The 27,414-nt window shown below is 31.8% G+C and overlaps 1 protein-coding gene across 1 annotated transcript; it reads right to left on the bottom strand.

Annotated features, from left to right (window-relative positions):
- Positions 1–389: 389 nt before the first annotated feature.
- Positions 390–22,938, bottom strand: LOC143075345 (beta-1,3-glucan-binding protein-like). The gene is made up of 14 exons (XM_076250734.1): positions 22,908–22,938; positions 13,003–13,117; positions 12,089–12,193; positions 11,221–11,343; positions 7,894–8,484; positions 7,241–7,341; positions 6,583–6,657; positions 5,711–5,771; positions 5,277–5,459; positions 4,889–4,966; positions 2,737–2,854; positions 1,763–1,834; positions 1,148–1,292; positions 390–797 (listed from the first exon to the last, which is right to left on the bottom strand). The coding sequence occupies exons 2-14, from the start codon at positions 13,115–13,117 to the stop codon at positions 573–575; spliced, it is 1,992 nt and encodes a 663-aa protein (XP_076106849.1). The 5' UTR covers positions 22,908–22,938; the 3' UTR covers positions 390–572.
- Between the last annotated feature and the right edge of the window lie 4,476 nt (positions 22,939–27,414).

Here is a 27,414-nt window from a genome sequence, read left to right as displayed (position 1 = left end):
TGGTTTATATCCGTGTCATTTGTACTCGTGATATTTGTCAGTTCCAACTTCGAACAGAGAAATGTCAACTTTGAACTAAGAAATAATAACTTTGAAATGATTCGTGCTGAGAAATACCAGTAAATTACTGAGGATGTCAATTTTAACCATGAGAAACGTAAACTGGAAATGAGGAATGTCTTACTAGTTTGAAATGAGAAATTTCACCAGCATTTACTTTCGTATTAATGTCATCAAGATTATATCAGATGTAGGGTATACTTATATGAGTGGACAACATGATCAACATTTCAAATGTTACGTGAATTGAGCATTGCATCTTTAAATGCGGTTAAAAGATTAACTCTAAAATATCTAGTAATGTAATGATATAAAAAAAAAACGTTGAATAAATAATGCTTCTTTTAATACAGAAAAATGATACAAAAAATTGTACAAACTCTATTTAAAAGTAATATTATGAACATCACTGCTGATGTTTTTCTTATGTCATCTTCAGAAAAATTATAAGAAAAAAATCAACAAAGTCAATAGTAAACATGGTAAATGGGAACACTGTCAATTTTTTTTATTTATTCTTTCATCTTCCATACTTTAATATAATTAATTTGTAAAGCAGCATTTTCTCCATTGTTTAACTTTGGACTCCATGTCGGATGCCACAAATGTCTGGCCTGCCAAAAATCTCTAACAGCAAAATCCGACGCATCACGCCAAGGTTTGGGATATGGCATATTCATCCACGAGTCTGGAAAAAAAGTAGTTCCACCAACTGCAACATCCAAAACGAGGTAAAACTACAAAAAAATAAAATTAACAGATTAACTATGTGACTACATCAACAATAGAAAGATAAGTATTTTTAACTTTATACTTTGTTATTATTTGTTTAACGAGTTTTAGAATTGTTTCTTTTTAATTCATTTTGAAACTAGTTTAATACTAATAAACTACTAATGCTTACTTTGTGATAATGTTTTCATTGCTACGTAAATATTTCGTCAAAGGTATCACTATTTCACTACTATTATGCATGTATTCAAGACAATGGTGTTTTTTTTTATGTCCATATAACAATACTGCAAGTACCAAAAAACATTTTCTTCAGAACATCCCTTTATATGATTGTTAGCCATTAAATATGTACCTCCTGATCGAAAGGTGCCATGGTAGATCCTCCAACATTAGCATGCCAAGGGTTTGTCAGTCCTGTTGAGTTCAATCCTCCCATTTTCCAGAAACCACATTGACTTGGTTCACTTTTTAAAATTTCGACACCGTCAACAGAAAAACTTAAAAAGAAAATATATATGAAAATTATCAAAAATTATTTAAATTTTCTATTTACCACCATAATACTGTGTAGTCTCTTCGCAATATACATAGAAATGTGCAATCTGAGAAATTTATTAGAGGATGTGCATCAACTCACGCACACACACACAAACACGCCCATCACACATCTAGAAAAAACACTTAAAAAATGAAGTTTTCAGTTTATAAATAATTTTAAATGAACTGACATTATGGTGCAGCACCTTTTACTTTTCATCCTCCGCTGTTGTTTTTCTTTTCTTTTGTAACTGGTGTATCCTACATTTAGTGTATATTTTAGCATCTTAAAGTTTTGATCCTGTACTTGCATAAAGACGTTCGGTAATGTATCGTCTGCACATGTGTGTGTTTTTTTATATAAAAAGGTTGTCATCGTTATTAGTATTATTTACAATTCGAAATTCTATGATGTTAGTTGTTAAAATACCTTATGTGTCTGTCATCCCATTCCATAGAAAATTTATGGAAGTTGTCTGCAAAAGTGCTGGAGGTTAATATCCTGTAAAATAAACATCCATTTATTTTTAGAAAGTTGAACAAATAAGGACACTATTGCAGCATCCTTCCATCAAGAAACAAGAGATGTGCTTGACATATCCGAGGAAACTAACATCCAAACAGCAGCCGGTATTTGGCAATTTTCATGAATCAAATGATATACAAGTAATCCCCAGCTCTAACCGTTTTCGACTTATCACATATGTGTGTATGGCTATTTGATTGGTAGTTTTCTGGTTTTTAATCATTTTTTTTCTCTCGCTTTATATTGGTTTTTTCAGGGCCGTACGGTAACCTATTGTTGTTAATGTCTGTGTCATTTTGTCTCTTGTGGGAAGTTGTCTTTTTTTTTTGCATTATACCTCATCTTCTTATTTTTATATTATGAATAGTCGACATTTCTATTGCATTTAGACACGTCAGCTTCGGGTATGTGTTAACAAGTGATAAGTTCTTTCCCTTCAAATGGTTTACATCTAGGTCAGAGCCTTTTGATTATCTTTCAACTTTCTTTTTTATGCCCCATTTATGGGCATTATGTTTTCTGGTCTGTGCGTCCGTCCGTTCGTTCGTCTGTACGTTCGTCTGTTCGTTCGTCTGTCCGTCTGTTCGTTCCGCTTCAAGTTTTTGGTCCAGGTTAAAATTTTTGGTCGAGGTAGTTTTTGATGAAGTTGAAGTCCAATCAACTTGAAACTTAGTAAACATGTTCCCTATGATATGATCTAGTATATAATTTTAATGCCAAATTAGAGATTTTATCCCATTTTCACGGTCCACTGAACATAGAAAATGATAGTGCGGATGGGGCATCCGTGTACTTGGGACACATTCTTGATTTAAATAATAGTATTGGAATAAATTTGCAGCAGAAACATTCGTAATAGAAATACTAAATACACTCACTTCTCAACAGTTGCTTTAGCGGTTTTATCATGTTGTGGACTAGGTCCAAAATGAAGAGAACTTTGAATGTTATCAACAGCTTTTGTTACTCCATTTGAATCTTTATAATTCATGTTTCCTTTAAAATAAAACAATATAAAGATTCAATCCAGACAGTCAAGATTTTCGATTTATAGATTATTACTATCAAAACAAAAATACTGATAAAGAAATGTCTTCTGATTTTTTGATCGCGTTGTAGCGTCACTTTGACACATTCCCCGTTTTCATTCTTAATTCTATGTTGCTTTGAGAAGATTTTTCAACATTCCATAAAGTTTCTTTTTCATATGATAACTTCATCGCCACTTCCCCCATTTTTGTTTCAAATTAAAAATAAAAATTTAATAAAATTGAGAATGGAAATGGGAAATTTGTCAAAGAGACAACAACCCGACCAAAGAGCAGACAACAGCCGAAGGCCACCAATGGGTCTTCAATGCAGCGAGAAACTCCCGCACCCGGAGGCGTGCTTCAGCTGGCCCCTAAACAAAAATGTATACTAGTTCAGTGATAATGGACGTCATACTAAACTCCGAAATGTACACAAGAAACTAAAATTAAAAACCATACAAGACTAACAAAGACCAGGGGCTCGTTGTTTGGTTTTTTGTGTTTAATTGTTAATGAGATGTAGACTTTAATTGTTAATGAGATGTAGACTATCCTTTTTATACTAAAATTCCTAATGTTCTTCATCACTCAAACATACATGCATTAAACAAAGGGAGTACTGGAATCGAAAGGAATTGTTGCATTGCAAATTAAATTATTGTGTAAAACTAATATATTTGTTTACATATATATGTGCAACTGTTAATGAGAAGAGAAGAATTATATGAAAACTGCAGAGTAGCAACGGAATCAACATTTAGGTATACTAATAATAATAAGTTCTCTTGTTTATTATTGTAGTTTAAGTAACACTATTCTCATCAACTGCTTGCAATCTACCGTTAAAACACATTTTGAAAAAGTACAAAAAAAGTAAAATCACAAAACTATAATACTAAACTCCAAGGAAAATTCAAACGGACAATCTCTAATCAAATGGCAAAATCAAAAGCTGAAACACATCAAACGAATGGACAACAACTGTCATATTCGTGACTTATGAGAACTCAAAAACCACAACTCGACGAGAAAAAGGCAAGTTCACGGACAAACATAAATAAATCAATGTCACAGCCGAAAATAAAAAAAAAAAAGACAAGGTCACGACCAAAAAGAGAAGTGAACATACAACAACCTACAAAACATGACACAGATAACTGGAGATTGTTTGTCAGGAATCGCACCAAAACAAGAGTAGAGTAGAGCTATGGTGATCTGGAAGCGTTATCAGTTTCCACTGTAACACTTCTAGTAGACTTTTTCTCGTAAAAACCTGTCTTTTAGTTGCATTCGGTGATGCCACCATCGAGGACATTAAGTTACTTATATAAAATGAAAACAAATGTAAGTCCTAAGTATTTTATCCTGCTTATTCGCAAACAGTTTTTTAATATTAAAATAGTTCAGATATACTTAGACATTTTAAAAATCAGTTGCAGTTTAAATTGGTACTGTTAATGTTATTACTATCAGTGGGTCGATATCTCTTCTACAAGACTATTTGTCCCAAAGGGTATCACTTGCCCAAAAACAGTATTTCGGTACTAGCATGACAATGCAGATATTGTGTACAATGTTTTTAAATTTTGAATTCAGATACTATAAATATTTCAACACTTATAATTTGTAAATCTTTAACACATAAATATGTATCGTATTTCCCTCGTGATTCCCTGTCCTGGTTTGGCTTTATTCTCGGTTCTTTTTTTCTTTTATCAATTTTTCAACTTTCATATAAGTTTGAGATTTTCAAATAAATTTTCCAGAGAATTTTCCGAACTGAAATTTATTGTCGCCAAAGGTAAATGATAAAAAATACGGAACTCAATACAGGAAGACCGTTATCAATTGGAAAAATCGAATGCTTAAACACTTCAAACGAATATATATCAACTGTCATGGTACAGGCATTTACTTGTGTATTAAATGGTGCAGTAAAATTGGTACCATTAATGCTATTATAAAAGTGAAAAACATTCAACAAGGTACACCAACTAACCTCTTGCCTCTACTAAATCCATTTCACCGGACGCAGGCCATCTGCCATAGGAACTCCACTTCGGCAACATCTTGATCGCTGTTTGAAAATGTATAATGATACTAATTATAACCATCGATTTAATACAATTTATTGATTGCATATTGCATGAGAATACATGAACATTTAATGGTTATTAGTCAATTGTAAGTTATTGTTTTTTTCCGATTTTTGATCCTTTTGATTTCATTAACTGTTTAGATTAGATTTTTTTCACATGTAAATGACCATGAGCCATATGCTTGATATCCATAAAGTTACGATTAAAATGTAAATAAAAAACTTTTTGTAAGACGTCACCTTATGATAATGTATGATCTGTAGTAATTAAATCTTGCATTATATTTACCAGGCCATATCCAGTCTCCTTTTGGCATTTTGGCCTCGACTTCAACTTTTCCATACTTAAAGCTAAATCCTCTTTTACTACGTAAACGAGCCGACTGAATTGGATTTATTGGATGAGCAACACTTCCGGTCCTCTTACATCCGGAATATGCATTACTGGTACATTCTTCATCATTAAATCCACCTAAAATATAGATAAAATCAATAAAAAGAATCAAAATAGACAGAGCTTTCAATCAATTACAAAGGCATCTGCAATGAATAGCAATAAAAAAAATCATTGTAGTACTGTGTTAGTAGATGCAAAACAAATGTTTTAAAATGTTATTCTTGAATTCAAAAGTTTAACTTTTTGTATAAACTTTCAAAAGAGTAATATAAAAAGTACATTGTGCAATATAAATTTATGCACGTCAACAAATATCACTACGTTACCCCAAAGATCCAGTGTTCCGGATGTCAGAAAACTCTCCCCGTAGTGGTCAGAGGTCAAAGTCTGAAATTAAATTCAAGGATTTACCGACACCTAACTGATAAAGTGATGTTAAAACATAAAAAAAAATATTTTCAATTATGAAATTAGAAATATGACTGTAAAACAATTAACGTATATATATTGATAAAGCTATAAAATGAATAAGATAACCAATAGATATAATACCAATCTATGGATAGCCAAACTCCTAAAGACACAAAAATAAGAGAGCGAGCTACTATACACACATAGTCTTTAAATATTTAGCCTTTTCTGCTCACATCTTAATTCTTTCCTATGACGTTGACAAAACGTTAATGTTTAACTTCTTCTACCAAACATATTGTTTTAGTTTCTGATTGTAACTATTTCCTTATTTTTAGTTTCCTGGACCAAGCATTAGTTTTATTGTCCTTGATCCTATATTTTTTTGTCAGTTTCAGTCTGTAAGTATTTCTTTATTTATGTGTTTATTCATTTGATGGTTTGTTTGTTCTTTTATTTTTCTATTTTATGTTTGTTCATAATTGTTTGTCTTTCGTCTAATTGAGATTGTGTCACGTTGATGACCGTTGTACCCATATTTTGACTATTTTACCTATTATGTCTGTTTTGTTCATCGTTGTAAATATAATGGAATTTGATGAGTCTGTAATACAAGTGAGATGTTTAGAACTAAGAAACCAGGTTAAACCGACCATTTTCTACATTTCAAAATGCTTGTACCAAGTCAGGAATATGACAGTTGTTGTCCATTCGTTTGATGTTTTTTATCATTTGATTTTGCCATTTGATTATTTTCCGTTTTGAGTCATTGCTGTTGGTTACCTACTGGTTTAATATACAAGATACCGTTCCTGACATAGCTGTTAGTCCTGTTGTTTGTGTAGTATTGGAATTCTGAATCCTACAATATGTCAAATTGACAGGTTATGTTATGATATGGAAGCAACTATCAATTGAAAGTGACGGTGACAAATACATAATAATTGAGACAACAATCCTACGACACAAAACGTGAGATTTTAGTCATCTAGAGATTCGCAAATTTTTCTCTTCATTTATTAGGCAGTTGGTTTTTCTCGGTTGAATTGTTTTACATCTTGTTATACCTTTTTAAAAGCTTATCATACGATATTGGAATTGCTATTACCATAATACCGAACTTACAGTTGCATACATCCACGCCCTACTACCTCATAGGCAATCAAACAACATTTTATTGGTTTTTTTTTTTGCATTATTTATACACAGTAATGTTAAGGCAGTTTTCCATAAGTTTTCAACGATTCTATCGTAATCTAATTGTGACGTCATTGTAGTCGTTTCTATCGGTGGTCGTCACATTTACTCTTTGACTAAACTTCATTTCAAAGCTTGAAAAGGCATCAAAACAAACAAGTGGGAGTCAATCTAACATAAAGTTCTGTTAGGAGCAAACCGATAAGAAAATCAAATTTAAAAAAAATACTGACGAGGTAAGTACTCACCCCATTACCACCAGCTGTTATTTCATGTTCCCAAACACAGTGGTTCAAAATATCAAACTCATCATCAAATATCAGACAAGGATATTGTTGACAATTATAATCTACATAAAGTATTATTTATTAAATGTTAGTACGGAATAGTATACTATAATAACAACTAAACCAAAATAATTAGCAAACAAAACAAAAAGTCATCATCATCAAGATATTATTGAGCCGCACCTCCTCTGAAACCATAAAAAGTCGGAAATATTTGTGAAATGACGTATAAATGCAGTGTCTTGTACCTCCTTAATTTGTCTTTGAAACAATTTATTTCCACAGAAATCGCCAATTTTTAAGAAAATAACCCAATTCGGAAACCGTTATCGATCCGTGGCTTATACGTTTTCGCGCATACTCAGTCGACGTACTGCCCTCAAAATTTAAAATCACTTTGTATCAACACTTGCCTAATTGTACCGCAATTTCGCGGGCATCTTCTAGTAAATATAAATGAGAAGGAAGTATCTATGGAACAGTTGATTCTTCAATATATAATACATCGAGTTCAATGAACTTACAAATCATTTATTCTATCAATTGCATGGTTTTCTTTAATTTGTTTGAATACGACTTCAATTATTAGTATGTATATTTATTGTATAGCATACCTTTATTACAACAAGACCCCTTGTTTAAAGATCCACCATTTAATCCGTTAGCCGTACCAGTTCCATTTTGAACATTTGAAGTCAAGTTGTTTGCACCTGAATTCGAAGTTGATCCTGATGTAATATTTGAACTTCCTGTCACATTTCCATTGGAAGAATTTCCAGACATATGATTTGAAGAATTTCCAGACATATGATTTGAAGAATTTCCAGACATATGATTTGAAGAATGAGTAGAATTTCCAAATGGGCTGTGTCCGCTTGAGTTATTATTTGAACTATTTGAATTAGGTACAATAGTTGTATTAATAGATATTACTGATGGCGTAGAATATGATGTGTTTTTCCCTCTAATTGAAACTGTGCTATTTAGATTTCCTGATATGGTTGTAATGTTAGAACCAGGAATAAAGGGCGTCATGGTGGATGTGGTTAAATGGGTTGTGGTAGGGGCATTTGATGTAGTTGGTGGTACAGTCGTAGTTGAAGTTGCAGTTGTTGTTGATGCTAAAGGTGTCGTACTTGATATGGTTGTTGATGGAATGGTTATCGTTGTTGGCACAGTTGAAGTTGTTGACATTCCAACCATTGCTGTAAAAATAAATTAATCTATGATTGATCACACCATTATACATACTACAATGCGGTACGAGTTTTAGGAAAACAACATAGCGTTATCAAACTTAAAATATATTTTATAGGAAAATTGAACAGATATAAAATATTATAAAAGAACGCTGAACATATATATTGTGAATACATAATGATATTTATCTTTTTATGATGATGGGTTTTATGGTCGCCTTAGATATAAGAAGATGTGGTATGAGTGCAAATGAGACAACTCTCCACATCCAAGTCACAATTTATAAAAGTAAACCATTATAGGTCAAAGTACGGTCTACAACACGGAGCCTTGGCTCACACCGATAGCAAGCTATAAAGGGTTGAAAAAATTACTAGTGCCAAACCATTCAAACGGGAAAAACAACAGTCTAATCTATATAAAAAACGAGAAACGAGAAACACGTATGGACCACATCAACAAACGACAACTACTGAACATCAGATTCCTGACTTAGGACGAAATTGCAGCGGGATTTAACGTTTTAATGGAACTTAACTTTCACCCTTATCTCAAACAATAGTGTAACATCATAACATAGAAAGACACTCTATAAATAATCAACTGAAATGACTAAACACATTCAAAAGACGTAGTTAAACAAATGAACATACACTGAACGAATAAATTTTATCTATGATACAATTGAAATACAAAGTTAATAAAAAAAAAAATAGGGGTGAATACTAGTAATTAAAGTAAAATTATTATACCGCTGTGAAATGTTAAACAATTTCAGAAAAAAAAAACCACAAACCTTGGAAAAAAACCCCAATTCACTTTTGCAATAAAATTTAACACAGGTAAATGAAAATAATTTTGTTGTTATGTATACTTCTTCTGTCTGTATAACCTTCCGTTTAGAAACACCAAGAAATTTCTTGTATTTAAATACAATTATTTTAAAACTTGGTACATGTGGAATGAATATCAACAATAAAACTATAAGATTGGTGATCGATAAAACTTCGTGTTTTTCATGTAAAGGTGCCGGACGTTTGATGTGTATACAGTATAAAAGGAGAAAGGAGATAATTGTGATGTTCATAGTACGAAGAAGTGAAAATTTATAGTAATTCCAAACAACTATAAAAGCTGGTATATAGATCAGATATTACTCTGAATAATTAAACATTAAATAAGAAAAAAAGCATTACAAATATTATTAACAGGTCAAATTAACAAGAAACTATTATTTGAGAGTACTTGCAGTTACTGACATCTTGTTAAAAGTCAAAACAATTAATAATAAAAAATCATTCATCAGAAACAAAAATCAACTAAAACACATCCCAGGGATTGAGTATTTTAACGTCATGGACAGTCAAAGAAGACATGACTTGGGCAATGCCAAAAATAAATGTATCGACAGGCAGTAGGATAGTTGGGAGTTAACCTCAATATAGATTACAATGAATGTGGGTGTGTCTTTATACATCCCATTTGAAAATAATACAAATTTAGTTATGTTTTAATTTACTGATGACAAAATCGACATTAGTGCCGATATATTCAAAGATATTACAACATTGGTAAGATAACCTTTACTAATAAGTTTGTTTAAAGGTTCGATGACTTTACACGGATCATATAGTGCTTTCCGCGCTTTAAGTACAATATTACCGTAAAGTTAAGGATGTGATATACTGTTTGTAATAAGTTTTCTACAGGTATAGCCAAATTTACTAAACAAATCTTTGTATCAATGAAAGAATTTACTACAAGTTTTAAGTAATTTATGATAACGAAATCCCTGACTTAATAATTTACCAGTGATGCATTGATTGCGTTCGTTACAATCTATGACATTACTACACACACGGGCATAACGAACGAGTTGGGATATATAAACACCGTATGATGGAGAAAAAGGAACATCGCCGTCTAAAAAGGGAAAATTAACAAAAGGGAATGAACAATCGTCTCTTGTCGTAAATTTTAGTATGGAGTTTCCCTTTAGAAATTGAAAAGTCTAAATCTAGAAAAGGACAACTACTGCTGTTTATGTAAGATTTAGTTAAAGTAAGTTCTTTTTGGTAAATTTCAGTAGTATATTTAAAGAACTCTGGATTATTTGACGAAAAAATATCATCCTAATAACGGTAGGTATTGTTGAATGTATCAACCAAATGTAACAATGACGTGTCTTTACTATGATTGGTCATCAAATGAGATTCATAGCAATACAGGAATAAATCTGCTATTAAAGGGGCGCAGTTTATGCCCATAGCAATACCTACTACTTATCGATACATTTTATCGCCGAAACGTACATATATGTTGTCCAGGAGAAAATTTAACGCTTCAATTATATTTTCACATTTCCAGTAAGTGTATCTAGCATGCTTTCCTTTTTCGTTACAGAAAAAGGCTTTAAAAGAATAACAGCAAATAAATTTGCAATGAGAATTTTCAATAGACCATTTTCTTTAGTTGATATTAGAAGTTATAATTCCGTTAAAGGATTTTGGCAGAAATATAATCCTAATATTATTTTATTGTAACTGCTAGTTATGACGTATACATTATTGATTTTATATGTGTTTTACGTTCTAAATATTTAACATTTGTTAATGGCAGCAGCTTGTTTATCAAGTTACTGTCGATCTGGTCTATAGCAAAATGCTACACGATCACATTTATATTCACAGTAATTGCTTGATGTTGAATATATATTTATCTTATATTTGTAAAATACTTACGCCCAAGAGTAATTGTTTGTCCTGTTAATGTTTCTCCTTGTGAATTTTGTTCTCCCCATACCCAGTAATTAATAACATCTCCTTGTTTGGCAGCAAGAGGAAACGTATATTCCCAATGATCACCTAAATATTTGATGAAGAAAAAACCATAACATATTACTCTTTCGATATTTTCAACATGACATGTGCTACCCGTGGAATGGAAAAGTTTATAACTATGATTTTGAAGTAGACACTAGTTTCAGTTTGACACTTGTTCCATATGTTTATGAATGATTATTGTTTTCTTTTCTTCATGATTGTTTGTTGATAAGCAATACATTTGGTTTACCTTTTCGGAATAGTCATGTTATGATTGCGATATTTGAAAAAAAAGACTGAAATGATAGTAACGTTGAAACATATTTCATATAGAAATAAATATTTTGAATACTAAAACATCTAAATCTAATTACTTAAATAAATAAACGTGTAATTCTGCATCGAAAAGAATTTTTTTACTTTTCATTTTTACATTATTATTGCTAGATTTTTCAGAACATGTTTAATTTGTAGAGACTTACAGTAAACATGTTAAATAACATAAACTTACCATTAAATTTCTACTATTCAATTGTAATAAGATATAAAATTAAACAAAGAACTGGTAACTGTTATTGTATTTGACATTCGAAATCAAATGATGGTGAAGTAATCTCATCGATGGCAATGACGGTTGTTAGTAAAAAGATAATTAGTTTCATGATTTGATTATTTTCTTGACGGACGACCAATGAGTAGTTCCGTCATATTCTTTAAATTAGCATAACTGACCGTTTGGTGTTATTTGCAGCATATAGAAAACGTTTTATACATATTTCATTTATACCTGATGTGTCATAACCAAAAAATTCGTGTGCATGTTCTCCAGCTTCAATGCCATTTAATTGTTTGTTGATATTGAAATGTATTGTACTCCTGTCATATCCTTGAACTGCAAGTTAAAAAAATATGCCAATGTTGCGATATATTTGTTAATATTCTCATTAAAAATTTGAATAATGTGTTTGATAGTATTCATAAAACAGTAGTGCACAATGTTTACTATGTACAAAACACGTGGTGCAAAAACTCACCACACATATCAGACTTATTTAATTATTCTGATGCAAACAGTTATTTCAAACGATTCTTAAAAATTATTTCCCATAATTCATGTACTGTAAAGTCTGAAAAGTCTTTCTTCTTTATGTAGATTAAACCGGTTTTTTTTTGTTTGAATTGTTTTGCACAAGCAAATTTTGGGCCTTTATAGCTTGTACTATGCTTCGTGTTGAATGCCGTATTTTGACCTTTAATTATTAAATGTTTATACATTGTGACTTGGATGGAGAGTTGTCTCATTTGCACTCATACCAAATCTCCCTATTCATATAGACGACATGATATTGATATTTGCATATGATTCGTCATATTTCCTTGTATGTATAGGACAATTGGAGTAAAGCTCATGCAAATGACACACACAAATGTATGATTTGTATAGATTGTATTATTTTACGAAGTACAACTTTAAAATTTTGATTACTGTGAAAATGCAAACCGTAAATAATATTTATAGTAAAAAAGTAGCATATTCTAGTATCTCTTTGGTAAATGACAAGCATATATTGAAGGGGATTTGATTAAAAGGTGATAAGAAATTCATATTCGAAGTTTACAAAAAAAACTTTCAATTAACTCAATTCTAGCAAACTTCAATGCCAGATTTGGACATATGAGTATAAAAGTTATTAAACATACCTGGTACTGATACTTTAATTCCGTTAGGGACGAGCTGGAATGTGGGTGATCCAATTCCTCCAGTTAGATGTACAATACCCAAAAAGAAAACTAACAACCTTACAGATACCACCATCTAAAGCAAAAAGTTATAACTGTTATATATAATTCAATTTTATAAAACAGGTAAAAAATATTTACCAATATATCAATACTAAAAAAAATTATTTCAGCTTCCGAACCATTTGATATCCCCCGCTTTTTGGTGGGGTTCGTGTTGCTTAGCATTTAGTTTTCTGAATAGTGTTTTGTAAATGCTTTGTCTTTTCTCTTCCGTTCCTTTAACTCCTTCCTCGACGAAGTGCCGGTGGTTGCGTCACTAATGTATTAGTTTGATATAAGGTCAATTTTAAAGAAAATCACTAGTGGTAAGTAAATGATATTAAGTATTCAGTTGTATAAGTATTTTAAACACTTCGCATTTCCATAAGGAATATTAGAGATTCCCAATAAAATGACATTTCTCGACATAACCGACCTATTTGACCGTATCTTGGCCTATTGCAGTGAAGGACGACGGAGGGGACCAAAAATTGCATCAAGTTTTGACTCGTTGAATACACATACTTTGTTGGAATGCATGTTATTCATGTTAATTGAAAATTAGCACAAACTATTATTTTAATTCTTTACATATTTTGTTATTAAGTTTGGGATGATTTCATTGACAACAACCTTAAAGGGAATAATTAGTTTAGTTACCGGTAATCAAATACACCGATCACTACTTCGTCATTTCACTTGACCAATATATTTATCTCTCAAACGATGAATTCTTAAAGCTCATAAATCAAAATTAAGTTTGAACAAATAAAAAAAATGGAATCTGAAGTGTGATCATATTCTCATTTTTGAGATATAAGTGTGGCAGTTAGGATTATTACGGCATTGTTATTTCCCTTGTCAGCGTTTTAAGATACTAGCTCATAAGGCTTATCCTGATAATTTTTCCGATTTAGATTCGTATTTTACTGACTTATTTACATCATGTTTGAATGTTGAGATGGCTAAATTTGTCACATTTAAGCACCCTCATAATTTAGATGAGGCTTTATCACTTGCCATTGAATATGAAGCTGTTCATTTTTCTGGTGATTCAGAGACTATTGATGAGACAGAAAGTTTAGATTGTTGTAAAACAGTTCATAACAGTTTTGAAACTTTAATTAGTATATTGAGGAGGCGATTGAGATCACGTAGGAAACGTAAGCCGAAGAGATGTTTTAAATGTCACCAGTCAGGTCATGTCAGATCGAAGTGTTCAGATATGTCTATTAAAGTTCATGCTAAATTAGTTGAAAGGTCTGCAGATAGTCAAGCAAAGGTCTCAGAAATAGGCGGGATGTTGAGGAATGATCATTGTAGTTCAGATTGTGTTACCTTTGTTTAATATGGTTGTTTTTACATTGTGTTGTAAATATATAGTTATACTTTATCTTTATTTCAATGTACTCATAGGTGTCATGCGTGTCAGTTTTGACTGTTTGGTTTTTTTTTTCAAAGGAAGGGATGGCGCACATCCCAATTTGTTTTATTCTTCATTTTCCTTACTGGCTTAAATTATGGCTGATCTTCTGTGTAGTTTAAAGTGTAGACTGTTAGCTAGTTGTAGTAGAAATTGGTTTGTTTTATGAGTTGTTGCTCGTTTGTCTGGATTGTAATCTCTAGCTAAATATTCAGTATTAAGGGAGTTTATGAGAGTCCGACTTCTTGACTTATGTTAGTCATGGCAGAAACCAATAGAGTGAACGTAAAACTTGAAGTTAGGAACACTTCTAGCTCATACAGATGGACCCGATCCATCTTCGGTGGCACAACGTCTGTGTTACCGTTATCAGCAACGTTGGAATGCAGTCAAAGAACCCGGTGGTACACGTCAAATGTGCCACTGTGAGATCAACAATGGTGGACATTGCCTGGTATAAATTTTCATGTTGGATTTTAACATTAGCTGTATCGTTACCGTATATGCCGTACCACTGATTCTGAAGCCTACTTACCAAGAAGACCTCAAGTCGCGTCCGCCAAAAGATGTACCTGATTCCAATGTGTGTTTGTGTAACTATGCGTTAAACAGTGACATTTATTTAAAAGGGATATTATTACATGTATTTGAAAGACATTTAACCTGACGACGTTAGTTATCAAATGTTATTCCATATACATTTCTTTTCGAAGGGAGGAGGAGGGTAGCAGATTGAACTGTCTTCTAATTTGGATTTGACTTATATATATTTGATTTAATGTTTACATGACTTTTGAATTTTGCGTTTTTTGTGCAGCAGATACATCAATTTGATAGATATTTTAGTGTGCAGACTTTACTTATGAAATTTATTGTTTGTCTTAGGGGGAGGAATGTGGCAGTTAGGATTATTACGGCATTGTTATTTCCCTTGTTTAAAACTCTAAATTTCATATTTGATTTATTTCATTGTTAATTAATTTACATGAAGCTTATTAAGGATATATTTGTTAAATTACATAGCTTTTGCTATTTTAATTCATTGGTTAAAGATATTTATTTATATTGTAAAGTTTAATATTTGCATCGTTACAAATTCTTTGGTTACCTTCTGTGAAAAATGTATATATTTTATATAACTAGTTTTAGATTCTTATTTTGAATGCTCTCAGGACTGTCAATCAGTCCAACCTAGGAAAGCTACGCTTTCCAACCAGAGTTTAGGTTAGTTCATTTGCTACATGCCTCCATAGTACGATAGTGCATTTGCTACATGCCTCCATAGTACGAGTTAATTTGAAGATATTGAATGCTCCATTTCTAATTATTTTTGGCATATGATAATAAAAGTTGTACTTTGTTGATTAAATTATATATTGTTTTCAGTTTTTGGTGTTCATTTACTTAGATATATTATAGCGCATCACTTTTGGCATCAGTCGTTTTTCCACACATCAGTTTACAAACTAGAATTAGCTGTGGTCCGCATCCCCGAATCTTAGGCAGAATTGTTCCTGCTACATTAGATTTAGAAAAGAGTTTCAAACACGCCGGAATATAAAATGTGTATACGACTTGCCTTTTCTTCTTTTTTTAGCATACTTCTATAATTTATTTCAAGATACTTTTATCGAAGGTAAAAATTCAATTCTAATATGACGTGCTTCTTTCGCTTTGTAAACAACACCGTGATAAAATTCTCGATATATCTATACTTAGCGCAGACTCCAAGATGTACACAAATGGCTGTTTAAATATGCCTCCCACGTAAATCCACATGTATCGTTACCTATGTGTAAACGGTTGTGGATTTCGTTGTATTAACAGTTACAATTGAATAAAACCCTACAGAACATTTATTCTGATTCTGACGCATAACAAAAAGAATTTACACATTAGAGAACGGAAAAATGGACAAAAACAAAATAAATTAAAATTCCGCGAAATTCCAGTAATGATTTTGGCGCATTAACGTCATTTCAAAACATGACGTCATACGTATGAAAACGTCAAAGCTGTAGGTTTTTCTATTGCGTTTACCTTCTAAACTCGGATACAATTGCATTAAAATAAATTATTGAGGTAGGTGTTGCTTGTTTTCTGTTCTATTGCATTATTCGCACATTTACTGATTTCAGCAAGTCAACATGGCGGCTCCTTGGTTACAACATGTCAACAGTGAATTTGACGGTAGCTTACGATAAAAAATGTAAATTTAAAATTGCAAATGTTGGGTTTACTGAGAAGTAACAAAAGGAATCACATTTTTTTTCTAGCGGTTAGTTAAGAAATCATTCATGCAGGTTTATTAAATTTGTTTTACATTTATCGAACAGTGGGTAAAATAGAACAGCCACACACACGGTGTATACCCATCATCGCTTCAGTTTTTTAATGATCGTATTTGTCCTATTAGAATCGAAATAATTCATGGAAGCCATAGATTTGTTGTAAATTTACACATGGCCTGGGCCGTGATATTCGTTAATTTTATCCCTCGCTAACGCTCAGGATAAAATTCGAATATCACGGCCCAGGCCATGTGTAAATTTCCAACAAATCTATGGCTTCCATGAATTATTTCTTAAATCAATGATGCATCTGTGTCACCTTTCCGTAGAATTTTATCAAATGGAATTTATGAGGACGCATCTGTAGGACAAATATGATTACACTTTACTGAATCAGTTAATTTGTTTATATCTTGTCTATAATTATTATGATGCATGGATTCTCAAAAGAGCCCGTACAAAAACAAAACAAAAATTCTAAACTATTTGGCGTTTATTTATACAAATAGGTATGAAAATTTGATTGAATTTTTGTTTAGTAAACTGATCTTTTTATTTTTATGACCAACTTATGACAGCATGGGAATATTATATTTACTGGTCTGTGCATCCGTCCGTTCTTCCATTTTGTTATTCTGTCTCAAGGCCACACATTCTTGTTTCAAATGTATCATTAATAGACCAAATGACACAACAGTTAACAACTAAAGTCACCGTATGGCTTTCAACAATGAGTACACCCAAAATATAAATGTTCTCATTATGAAAAATTTAAAACAATTCAACTGGAAAAGCATCATATCAGATTCACAGTTATGAATCAGTTTTTTGCGAGTTATACTTTGTCTGTTACTCTGTATTTGGACTCCGATAGCATTCCCGTTAATCCCTAATCGAACACACCTTATTTAATTCTAAAAAAAAACTAACATATTTAGGGATTTCTTTATCAATACTTTTATAATAAATGAAACATTCTATTGTTTATAAATTAAACGTAAGCGGTAGTTATATCTGAATTTTCACCTTTATAAAGAGAGATTCCGACAAATTCTGCTTTCGGTATTTCTGAAATTGTCAGAAACATATCCTTCTAAATATTTTCCCTGCAACAAATATTATTAAAATATATATTATTTATAAAGAAAGACAGAAAAAAGTATAATGGGCGTTCATCTGCAAAGTATATTGAAAAATAATTGTAATTATTAAAACCACGAAAGATAACTCAAATCGTACGTATGGTAGGTATGGGATACGTTTGCTCTTCAACCTCGTACTTTATTTGGCCTTTTTAACTTTTTTGGATTCGAGCGTCACTAATGAGTCTTTTGTAGACGAAACGCGCGTCTGGCGTAATTACAAAATTTAATCATGGTATCTATGATGAGTTTATTGTTAATACGTGATCTTGTGTCATTAAAATAAAGGCGGGAATCTGGAAAACCACGTCACAAATACAAATGCAATATTTCTATCATTTTTCGTCATGATAAAACAATTTTATATGAACGAACATTCCAGTGTGTGATTTTAAAAGTATTGGAATACTTTGTTTAAACTTAAGCGACGTATTGAATCAAATTCGATGGTTAGCAATAACCCGTCCCATTACGTTCGTACGTCGAGTAAAGTACGTATGTCATTTTATTGGAAATCTCTATTAGATCCTACTTCCGAGTCATAGTCTATTGACTTTGATATCTTTCCGAGGTGTATATGTTAAAGTTTGTTATTAAGTCAGCATAAGGGAACAATTGATGATTAGTCAATGGTATTTGATATCAGTTGTAAAAGCATCGCCTGATTTCATATTAATGGAGTCAATTTGCACCCGCCTCCGCAGTCATGGTCTCATATCTTTCAAACTTTTGCATGGTTTACACGTGAAAGTTTGTGTTAAGGTTAGCATAAAGGACCACTAATGATAATCAATGGGATTTGGCATAAAATTGTATTAGCATTTTTATTTTTCATTTCCATGGACAGATTATTTGGTCATGTTTACCTTCAGTCATGGTCAATGACTTTTAATTTTTTAGTAGTTTTCATGTTTAAATATTACCATTTTAATTTTATCATTAGAATCATATAATCACAATAACATAGAGACGAGACACCCCTATACGGTTACTGCTGTCATGGAAATCCATGAACTAAGGGTGCCTAATAAAACTTTCAAAATACTCTTTAAAGTTTTTTAAAAGTTTCATTGACGCCATCAAGCTTTGGTAGAGTGTTATGTTTCGTTTATGTAAAAAGAAATATAAAACAATTTCGAACTCCGAGTAAATTCATTAAAAATTGACAAAATCCAACACTAGACATTATGAACCAACGATATGAATGGAAAATAACTGCCCAATCTGATTAAAATTCAGATCTAATTTAACGTGTAGTCGTATATCATATACATGTAAGGATAACAAAATCAGATATCTTTGTTTTAATTAATTAAAAACTGTCATATTCATGACTTGGTACATACATTTTCTGAAGAAACACAGAATCATATATAGTAAAAATCCGTTCTTTTGTCGCAATTGAAAACATCAAATGTGACTTTTCGCCGACTGTGAAGTTGTAAAGATGTGCAAATAACACACGTTTTCGTTATTGAATTCATACCTGGAAACTGGAGTTATTCACTATTTTATCACTATTTAATGTTATCTTACATTATATGTTTGGCGCCACCAGTAACATTTCCCCCTGTCAAAATATTTCTAGAAATTATAATAAACTTTACCCTAAAATCGTAATTTTTAAATTATATATAAGTAGTCATATGCCCACTACTGTACCACTATCCTGGCAACTACTCTGATGTTGTGAGTGCGAATCAGGTGCACTCGACTCAAAAGAGGGACGAAAGATACCAAAGGGACAGTCAAACTCATAAATATAAAACAAACTGACAACGCCATGGCTAAAAATGAAAAAGACAAACAGAAAAACAATAGTACACATGACACAACATAGAAAACTAAAGAATAAACAACACGAACCCCACCAAAAAACTAGGGGTGATCTCAGGTGCTCCGGAAGGGTAAGCAGATCCTGCTCCACATGTGGCACCCGTCGTGTTGCTTATGTGATTACAAATCCGGTAAATAGTCTAATTCGGTAGGTCACATTCATGAAAGGGAAGGGGATTGTAGTTACGACGTAAGGAACATATCCGATATCATTTGTGAAACGGTAATTCCATAACGGTCAACCAACTCGTGATGGCGTCCGTAAAATTTACGAAGGGATGATTTCAACTTCACCATTTGGAACTCTTGGTTTAATAGTTTCTTGTGAGCAGTAACCCTCTATCAAGAAAATCATGATAGGAAATGCAAGCACGGGAATATCGTATCAATTGGGAGATATATACCCCGTATGCAGGTGCTGTTGGAATGTTGCTACTTAGAAATGGAAAGTTCACAATTGGAAAGCTGAAATCATCTCTTTTGTCGTAAAATTTTGTTTTCAACCGACCCTCATTGTCAATTTCTAGATGTAAGTCAAGATATGAAGCAGACTTAACTGTATCTGTAGTATCCTTTATCTCCAATTCGATGGGATAGATGCGTTCCACATAGTCACCAAATTTTGAATTGTTTAGTGAAAGAAAGTCATTTATATAGCGGAAAGTAGAGTTAAAGGATATTGCTAACTTCTTATCTTTCTTCCTAAGAAGTTCCTGCATGAAGTCAGCCTCATAATAATAAAGAAACAAGTTGGCAAGTAGAGGGCACAATTTGTTCCCATTGAGATGCCGACAGTCTGTTGAAAAACACGTCCTCCGAACGTTACAAATATGTTGTCAATCAAGCAATCAAGCATCTTGATAATATCGGTTTCAGAGAATTTTTTGTTTGAATCAGAGTGATTCTTTACAAAGTATGATTTATCCCTCCCTAAGACAAGATACTTGTATCTACGTTGGCCATTCTTTTTTATGAAGCAAAGTAATACCAACTCTTTCAATTTGTCTTTTAGTTTGGAATGTGGAATACTTGTGTAAAGAGTAGAAAAGTCAAATGTTTTAATACTGTTACAAGATGAAAGAGAGTTAGATTGTATGTACTCTAAAAGATCTTTGGATTTTTTAAGTATACACATCTGATTCACGCCACCTCTAGAATAGGCAGTTTCACAATAACTTTGAAGCCCTCTTTAATTGCTGATAAAATAGATGTTAATAATTTAGAAAGAGGTTTCGTGGAGCACTTGGAAGACCCAGCAATATACCGTTGTTTGTAAGGACATTTATGTAGTTTAGGTATCCAATACAGTGATGGAAGATCCAGATTTTCATCTTTGGTTGAAATACCAAAGGAACAAAGAACAGACCTATGATTATCCAGGATTTCCTCTTTGGTAAGTGTCGTGAGGGTATATGTTGAGTTTCCAAGTAAATTGTATATACCTAATTCGTTTATCAAGCAATTAATGTAGTGACTTTTACAGACAAAAACGATGTTATTTGGGGCTTTGTCTGCGGGGACAACAACATATTTATCATGGAGGTCGGATAAGTGTTTAGCAACATTTGGGTATTTAAAGATTGGAGTAGCATGGGCATTGATGGACCCATTCAGTTTCTTAATTCTGATTTGTATTAACGACCTCACTGCCTTAATCCATTCGGATAGAGTGTCTACGTCTTCCTTTTCACGTTTAGCCCATTGCCTGGCATAATCCTCGACTGAATCCATCAAAATTTAAAGTTGTATTTCCAATTGATGGATTTAGGCTCACGATATTTCGGACCTTTCGATAACACATTTTGTAGAGAAGTGTCATTAACAATGTTAAGGTCACCGTTAATAACGTGGCCAGCAGGATTATATGTGAATTGGGAACTAGCACAAGTGCAATCAGGAGGTTTAGACTTGAAGTCGTCAATATCGAGATTCTGCAAAACGCGTTTGTAATTGAAAATTTTAGTTTCAATGTTCATTGACTAGGATTGTCATTTTTTCTACCGTATGTCGGTGGTTCTCTCCGGCAACTCCGGCTTCCTTCACTTTTAAAATCTTACTTACACGAAATAGCACAATATCATTGAAAGTGACATTAAGCACCATTAAATCAATTAATCCTTTAATTCATTAAAAAATCATTAAAAGACTGAATAATTATAAAAATGTTTATCAAGTTATTGAATAACTGATTTCAAGCATATTGAAAGATATTATCTTTCAGCTATTAAAACATTAATTTTTTTTTAAATAAAAGAATAAACACATAATGCAAAGGAGAAAACCTGATGTAAGGCCTACGTAAAATGTTTGTTGTACTGTCGTAGATAAAGTTGACATATAGACATGTAACGGTGCATTTTTCTACGACTGCAATTTTTGTAAAACAAAATAATTGCAATATCCTTCTTATAAAACCGGCGAAAAGGATAGTATGTTGATTTGCCTGTAAGATAAGATTTGAACGTTTAAACAACGAAATATATATATTACGAACGAATGTTTAATTCATTACAATCATTGTCCTTGTTTAACGCTGTTGCATCACAGTCCCATGGAAGGGGGAAGGGGGTAGACGGCATCTAACTAGTTTTACCCTGCCACATTCTGTATGTGTTTGTCTAACGTCTGGAGCTTGTAATTTAGGTGTTGTCGTTTGTTGCTGTATATCATATTTGTTTTTGATTCATTATTGTGTACATAAACCAGGCTTTAGTTTTCCCAGTTGAATTGTTTTAAATTTTTCATAACGAGGCCATTTATATTTTGGGTTTAATCATTGTTGAAAGCCATACGGTGACTTTAGTTGTTTACTGTTTTGTCATTTGGTCTATTAATGAGATTCGTTTTATTGTCAACCATATCACATCTTCTTGTTTATATAGGAACATGTTATATTGAGCTAATAGATATAGGAAAATGTGGTATGAGTGCCAATGAGACAACTCTCCATCCAAATAAGCACTTATAAAGGGGAGTTCTTTGACTTCTTAAAATGAATATCGATAAAAAGGAAATTTTAAATTACATGTTTGCTCGTCGTAAACATCATAAACTAGTAAATAATCTGTTTTTGTTGAAAATGAGCATTGACATTCCTTACTACTAAAAAGTTCTACTGATTTGTTACTGTACCTTAATAGTAAAAAGTTACATCCAAAGTAAACTCCTATCGTAGATATTATTGTCCTTATTTGATAAATTTTTATCACTTGATTATCAAATGCTTGGTTTTCTTAGTTATGTTGACATGTTAGGTTAATATCACGCTTTAAGATAAAGCGGTCACTCAATTTGTATCCTCAAATGACATTTGGATAGAAACTGGATGTATCATATATGAAGAAAAGCGAAAGTAAGCACTACATGACCATTCCCTGAACTCTCATTTGAAAATTGTAGACTATGCAGAAAGTTGATGAACCGGGGTTATGTCAACGAACGTCCAGTCTAGTCCTTTTTTATAAAAATAATTCATCGGAAGATACTACAATCTTGTTATATTACCCGTATCAACTTCACAAATTAAACATGATGGTCTTGTTAACCATACAGTGTTTCTTTATTTGTCTCTGTTAATTAATTTGTAAATAGGGACTTTCCGTTTTGAATTTCCCTCGAAGCTCTGTATTTTTGTGATCTTACTTTTTCATGTTTTTACTGTTTAGTCTATTTATTCGTAATATCTTTATGACGTGGGTAATTATGTATTCTATCATTTTGTTATGATACTATGGTACTATGGTTAATATTAGTATTCTTGTCTTTTTTCTATTGTGCTTTGTCTATATGCCATTTACTTTCCTCTGTTAACATATTTGTTTAGTTTTTTAGTGATGAAGATTTTAACACAATATTGACTTCTGTATCCCTATTTTTGACATTTTTACAAATTATGTTTTATTTGTTTTGTTCACACATCGTTGTCAATATAATGAAATTTTATTTGACTTTCACACACATGATATGTTTAGATAGCTATACAACCAGGTTTCATCCATCATTTCCGTCACAGGAAAATACCTGAACAAATGAAAGTCAGGAATATGACATTTTTTATCCATTCGTCTGATGTGTTTCAGTTTTTGGTTAAGCAATTTATTAGGTTCTTGCCGTTTTAAATTTTATCGGAGTTCTGGGTTTTTTTTGCTATTTTTTTATATTAAATCAAATTCTTAATTTTAGTAAAGAATCAAATGTAAATTGCAATTTTTATTACATTTGTTTTTTGAATCTATTCAGATGTAATGAATCAATTTGCTGAGAAAGCTTTTAAAATTCAGTCTTCTCGTGGTTAAAAAAGGTAAGACGTTTTTGCTTTTGGTTTCTGAATTAAAACTTTATATAAACAAGAGGCTCTCAAGAGCCTGAATCGCTCACCTGGTAAACAATGCCTTATTAACTAAATTAATAAATTAATGTTTGTTGTAAATTAAACAGAGTAACAAAGGCCATGTACTATCCTGGAAATACCTTTTAAAGCCTCTAGGAACCTCTGGAAAGAAATGGGCATGAGTTCGCCCTACACTTGATTAAGATACAGTCTAGGTCAATATGATGATTCACAATACAAACAGATGAGTGTGGATAGTACTATGCATTACGAGAGTTTTGAATAAAACTGTGAGTCATCTCACTAAGGATACCCCCATTTCATTATGGCATATTTACTACACTACATTCAAGCTTTATACATCTCTGAATTTGGATTGTGATTAACTATTTAACACAGAATGAATGTGTTACCACTATTTATGACTTTAAATAAAAGGAATCTTGCTTTCTGTGACAAAAATTGCTCTTATTGTGGCTGTCATTTTTAATGAAATCCAAGAAATAAAGCCAAGCAAAATCACACTATTTTACTTTTTATGTTTTATTTATATACAAATCTAGTTGATTTCACAATAAATTACAATGCATTCATTTCCTTTATGGAGATAGAATGTGTCATGCTTCTAAGGAGATACATTTATAAAACATTCTCATCTCAGAAAGTCTATATATATATATACAATGTCAGCCTTTACATCTCACTCAACTGTTGAATTAGTCCATGGTTCATGCATACTAGTCAACCATTATAGTAAATGTCCTTTGTTAGATTTTATAACAGTGCAATATATATTGCTTACAATATTATCTACACATCAACATATAAATTGAATCAAAAATGCAGTTGAAAGTGCTTAGTACATAAGCAGTTATAAAAAGAGTTTTAAACAACAATATATACTCATGAAAAATTATAGAAACAAATAACAAACTAAGATTTAAATCAGATTGATACAGCAGTTTCAAAGGAGAAGATTTTTTAAAGTAAGTCAACATGATGAACAAATTGTGAAAAAAGTCTTTAAAGGGCAATAACTCCTTAAGGGGTCAATTGACAACTTTGGTCAAATTGACTTATTTGTAGATCTTACTTTGCTTAACATTTTTGCTATTAACAGTTTATCTGTATCTATAATAATATTCAAGATAATAACCAAACACTGCAAATTTTCTTTAAAATCATCAATTCAGGGGCATTATACCTGAAAAACCAGTTACCATATTCGGCTGAAAATTTCAGGACAGGTAGACCTTGACTTAATAAATACTTTAACTGCTTGTCTTATTTGCTCTAAATGCTGTTTTTTTTTAGATATAAGCCAAAAACTGCATTTTACCCTGTGTTCTATTTTTAGCCATGACGGCCATGTTTTTTGACGAAATAGAAAATAAAACACAAACTTTATTTTATACACCTTACTGATCATTCAAATGAAGTTTGGTTGAATTTGGTTGAGTAGTTTTAGAGGAGAAGATTTTTTAAAGTTAGCAAATATGATGAACAAATTGTGAAAAATTGTCATTAAAGGACAATAACCCCTTAAGGGGTCAATTGACAATTTTGTTCATATTAACTTATTTGTAGATCTTACTTTGCTGATCATTTTTGCTGTTTACAGTTTATCTTTATCTATATAATAATATTCATGATAATGACCAAAAACTGCAAAATTTCCTTAAAATTACCAATTAAGTAGCAGCAACCCACTAATGGGTTGTTTGATTCATCTGAAAATTTCAGGGCTGATAGATCTTGACCTAATAAACATTTTTACCCCATGTCAGATTTACTCTAAATGCTTTAGTTTTTGAGATATAAGCCAAAAACTGCATTTGACCCCTATGTTCTATTTTAAGTAACGGCGGCCATGTTTTTTGACGGATCAAAAATCGAAGCACAAACTTTGTGCAGGATAATCTAAGGAACAATCACGCTAAGTTTCATCCAAATCCATTCAGTAGTTTCAGAGGAGAAGATGTTTGAAAAATTGTTAACGATGACAGACGACGACGACGGACGCCAAGTGCTGAGAAAAGCTCACATTTCCTTTTAGGAAAGGTGAACTAAAAAGTAAAATCACAAAAAAAAACGAGGAAAATTCAAAACGGAAAGACACTAATCAAATGGCCAAATCAAATGATAAAACACTTCAAACGAATTGACAACAACTGTCATATTCCTGACTTTGTACAGGCATTCTCAAATGTAGAAAATGGTGGATAATTATATTATGTATTAGATTTTGATAATATTTAAAATACTTGTCTTGTAGGAAGATGCACGTAAACAAGAAGTAAAAGGTTAGTATGAAAATAAAATATCAGAATTATAGCCATCTTATATTAATCTGTTTCTTTAATTTTCAATTGAAAATTTATATAAAATTAAGAGACTACATTGATGTGTTTGAGCTTTTTATTTTGCCTTTTGATTAGGAACCTTCCTTTATGAATTTTTCTCGTATTTCAGTATTTTTGTGATTTTACTTTTTAGAAAGCATTCATTTACTTACCATTTGAAGACTGTCATAAGTGATTACACTAAAAATCGAAATACGAATGATGAAGAACTTTGCAAGGTAATGGACGAGGAGCACCCTTCATTTTCAATAATATTAAAAATTAAATATATGACAATTAAAGGAGAAACCCTCCGAATATTTACCCAATCTTCAATTATTCGTAAAACTACAAAATACTTTAATCCAGATGAGAATAATTTTTAAATGATGTTCACTCTTAAATATTTTTGTAATTGCAATAGAAAGTTCCAAGATGGTCAATTATGTATTGCAATGGATGTATATGCATAATTATACTATGTTTAATTATTTTATTCTTTTTACCAATGTGTATACAGTTGTTTTAAAGAATAAAGTTTATATTTGCTTGTCTTGTCTTGCAATTGAAGAAAAAGTTACCTCTACTAACCCTACTATAATACGAGTTGTTTGTACCAGAGGCATATTTGGTACATCCTCTTATAGCGAAGGAAAAAAAGTAGGATGGATAATCCTTAATTTGGTGATTAGTAAAACCTTTTTTTTTTAAAAAGGTTTTGTGAATGTTGTTGGTGGTATTATGTTTCTTTTTGATGAAAACGATGAGTGGCCATCCATGTGGTGATACAATGCTGTAAATATTTATTATTTTTTTACGGATCTATCTTTAAATATTAATCTAAAAAGATAAGCAAAAGATACTCAATGGACATTCAAACGCAGATTGAAAGTAAACTAGAACCAAACGGCAAACAACATTACACAAAACACAACACGGAAACGAAAGACTGAGAAATAAGAACCCA

Source organism: Mytilus galloprovincialis, chromosome 5, assembly GCF_965363235.1.
Source record: "Mytilus galloprovincialis chromosome 5, xbMytGall1.hap1.1, whole genome shotgun sequence".
In the NCBI taxonomy this organism is placed as follows: Eukaryota; Metazoa; Mollusca; class Bivalvia; order Mytilida; family Mytilidae; genus Mytilus; species Mytilus galloprovincialis.
This window is presented reverse-complemented; position numbering and strand designations above follow the sequence as displayed.

Bases quoted from the DNA above. Each gene is read 5' to 3' on its own strand.
- LOC143075345 (XM_076250734.1), bottom strand. From the start codon at position 13,117: ATGGTGGTATCTGTAAGGTTGTTAGTTTTCTTTTTGGGTATTGTACAT. The intron at 11,344-12,088 runs GTATAAATGAAA...TCAAATATTTAG, and splicing joins TTTTGGTTATGACACATCAG to GTGATCATTGGGAATATACG. The intron at 7,342-7,893 runs GTATGCTATACA...TACTTTATGTAG, and splicing joins GGGGTCTTGTTGTAATAAAG to ATTATAATTGTCAACAATAT.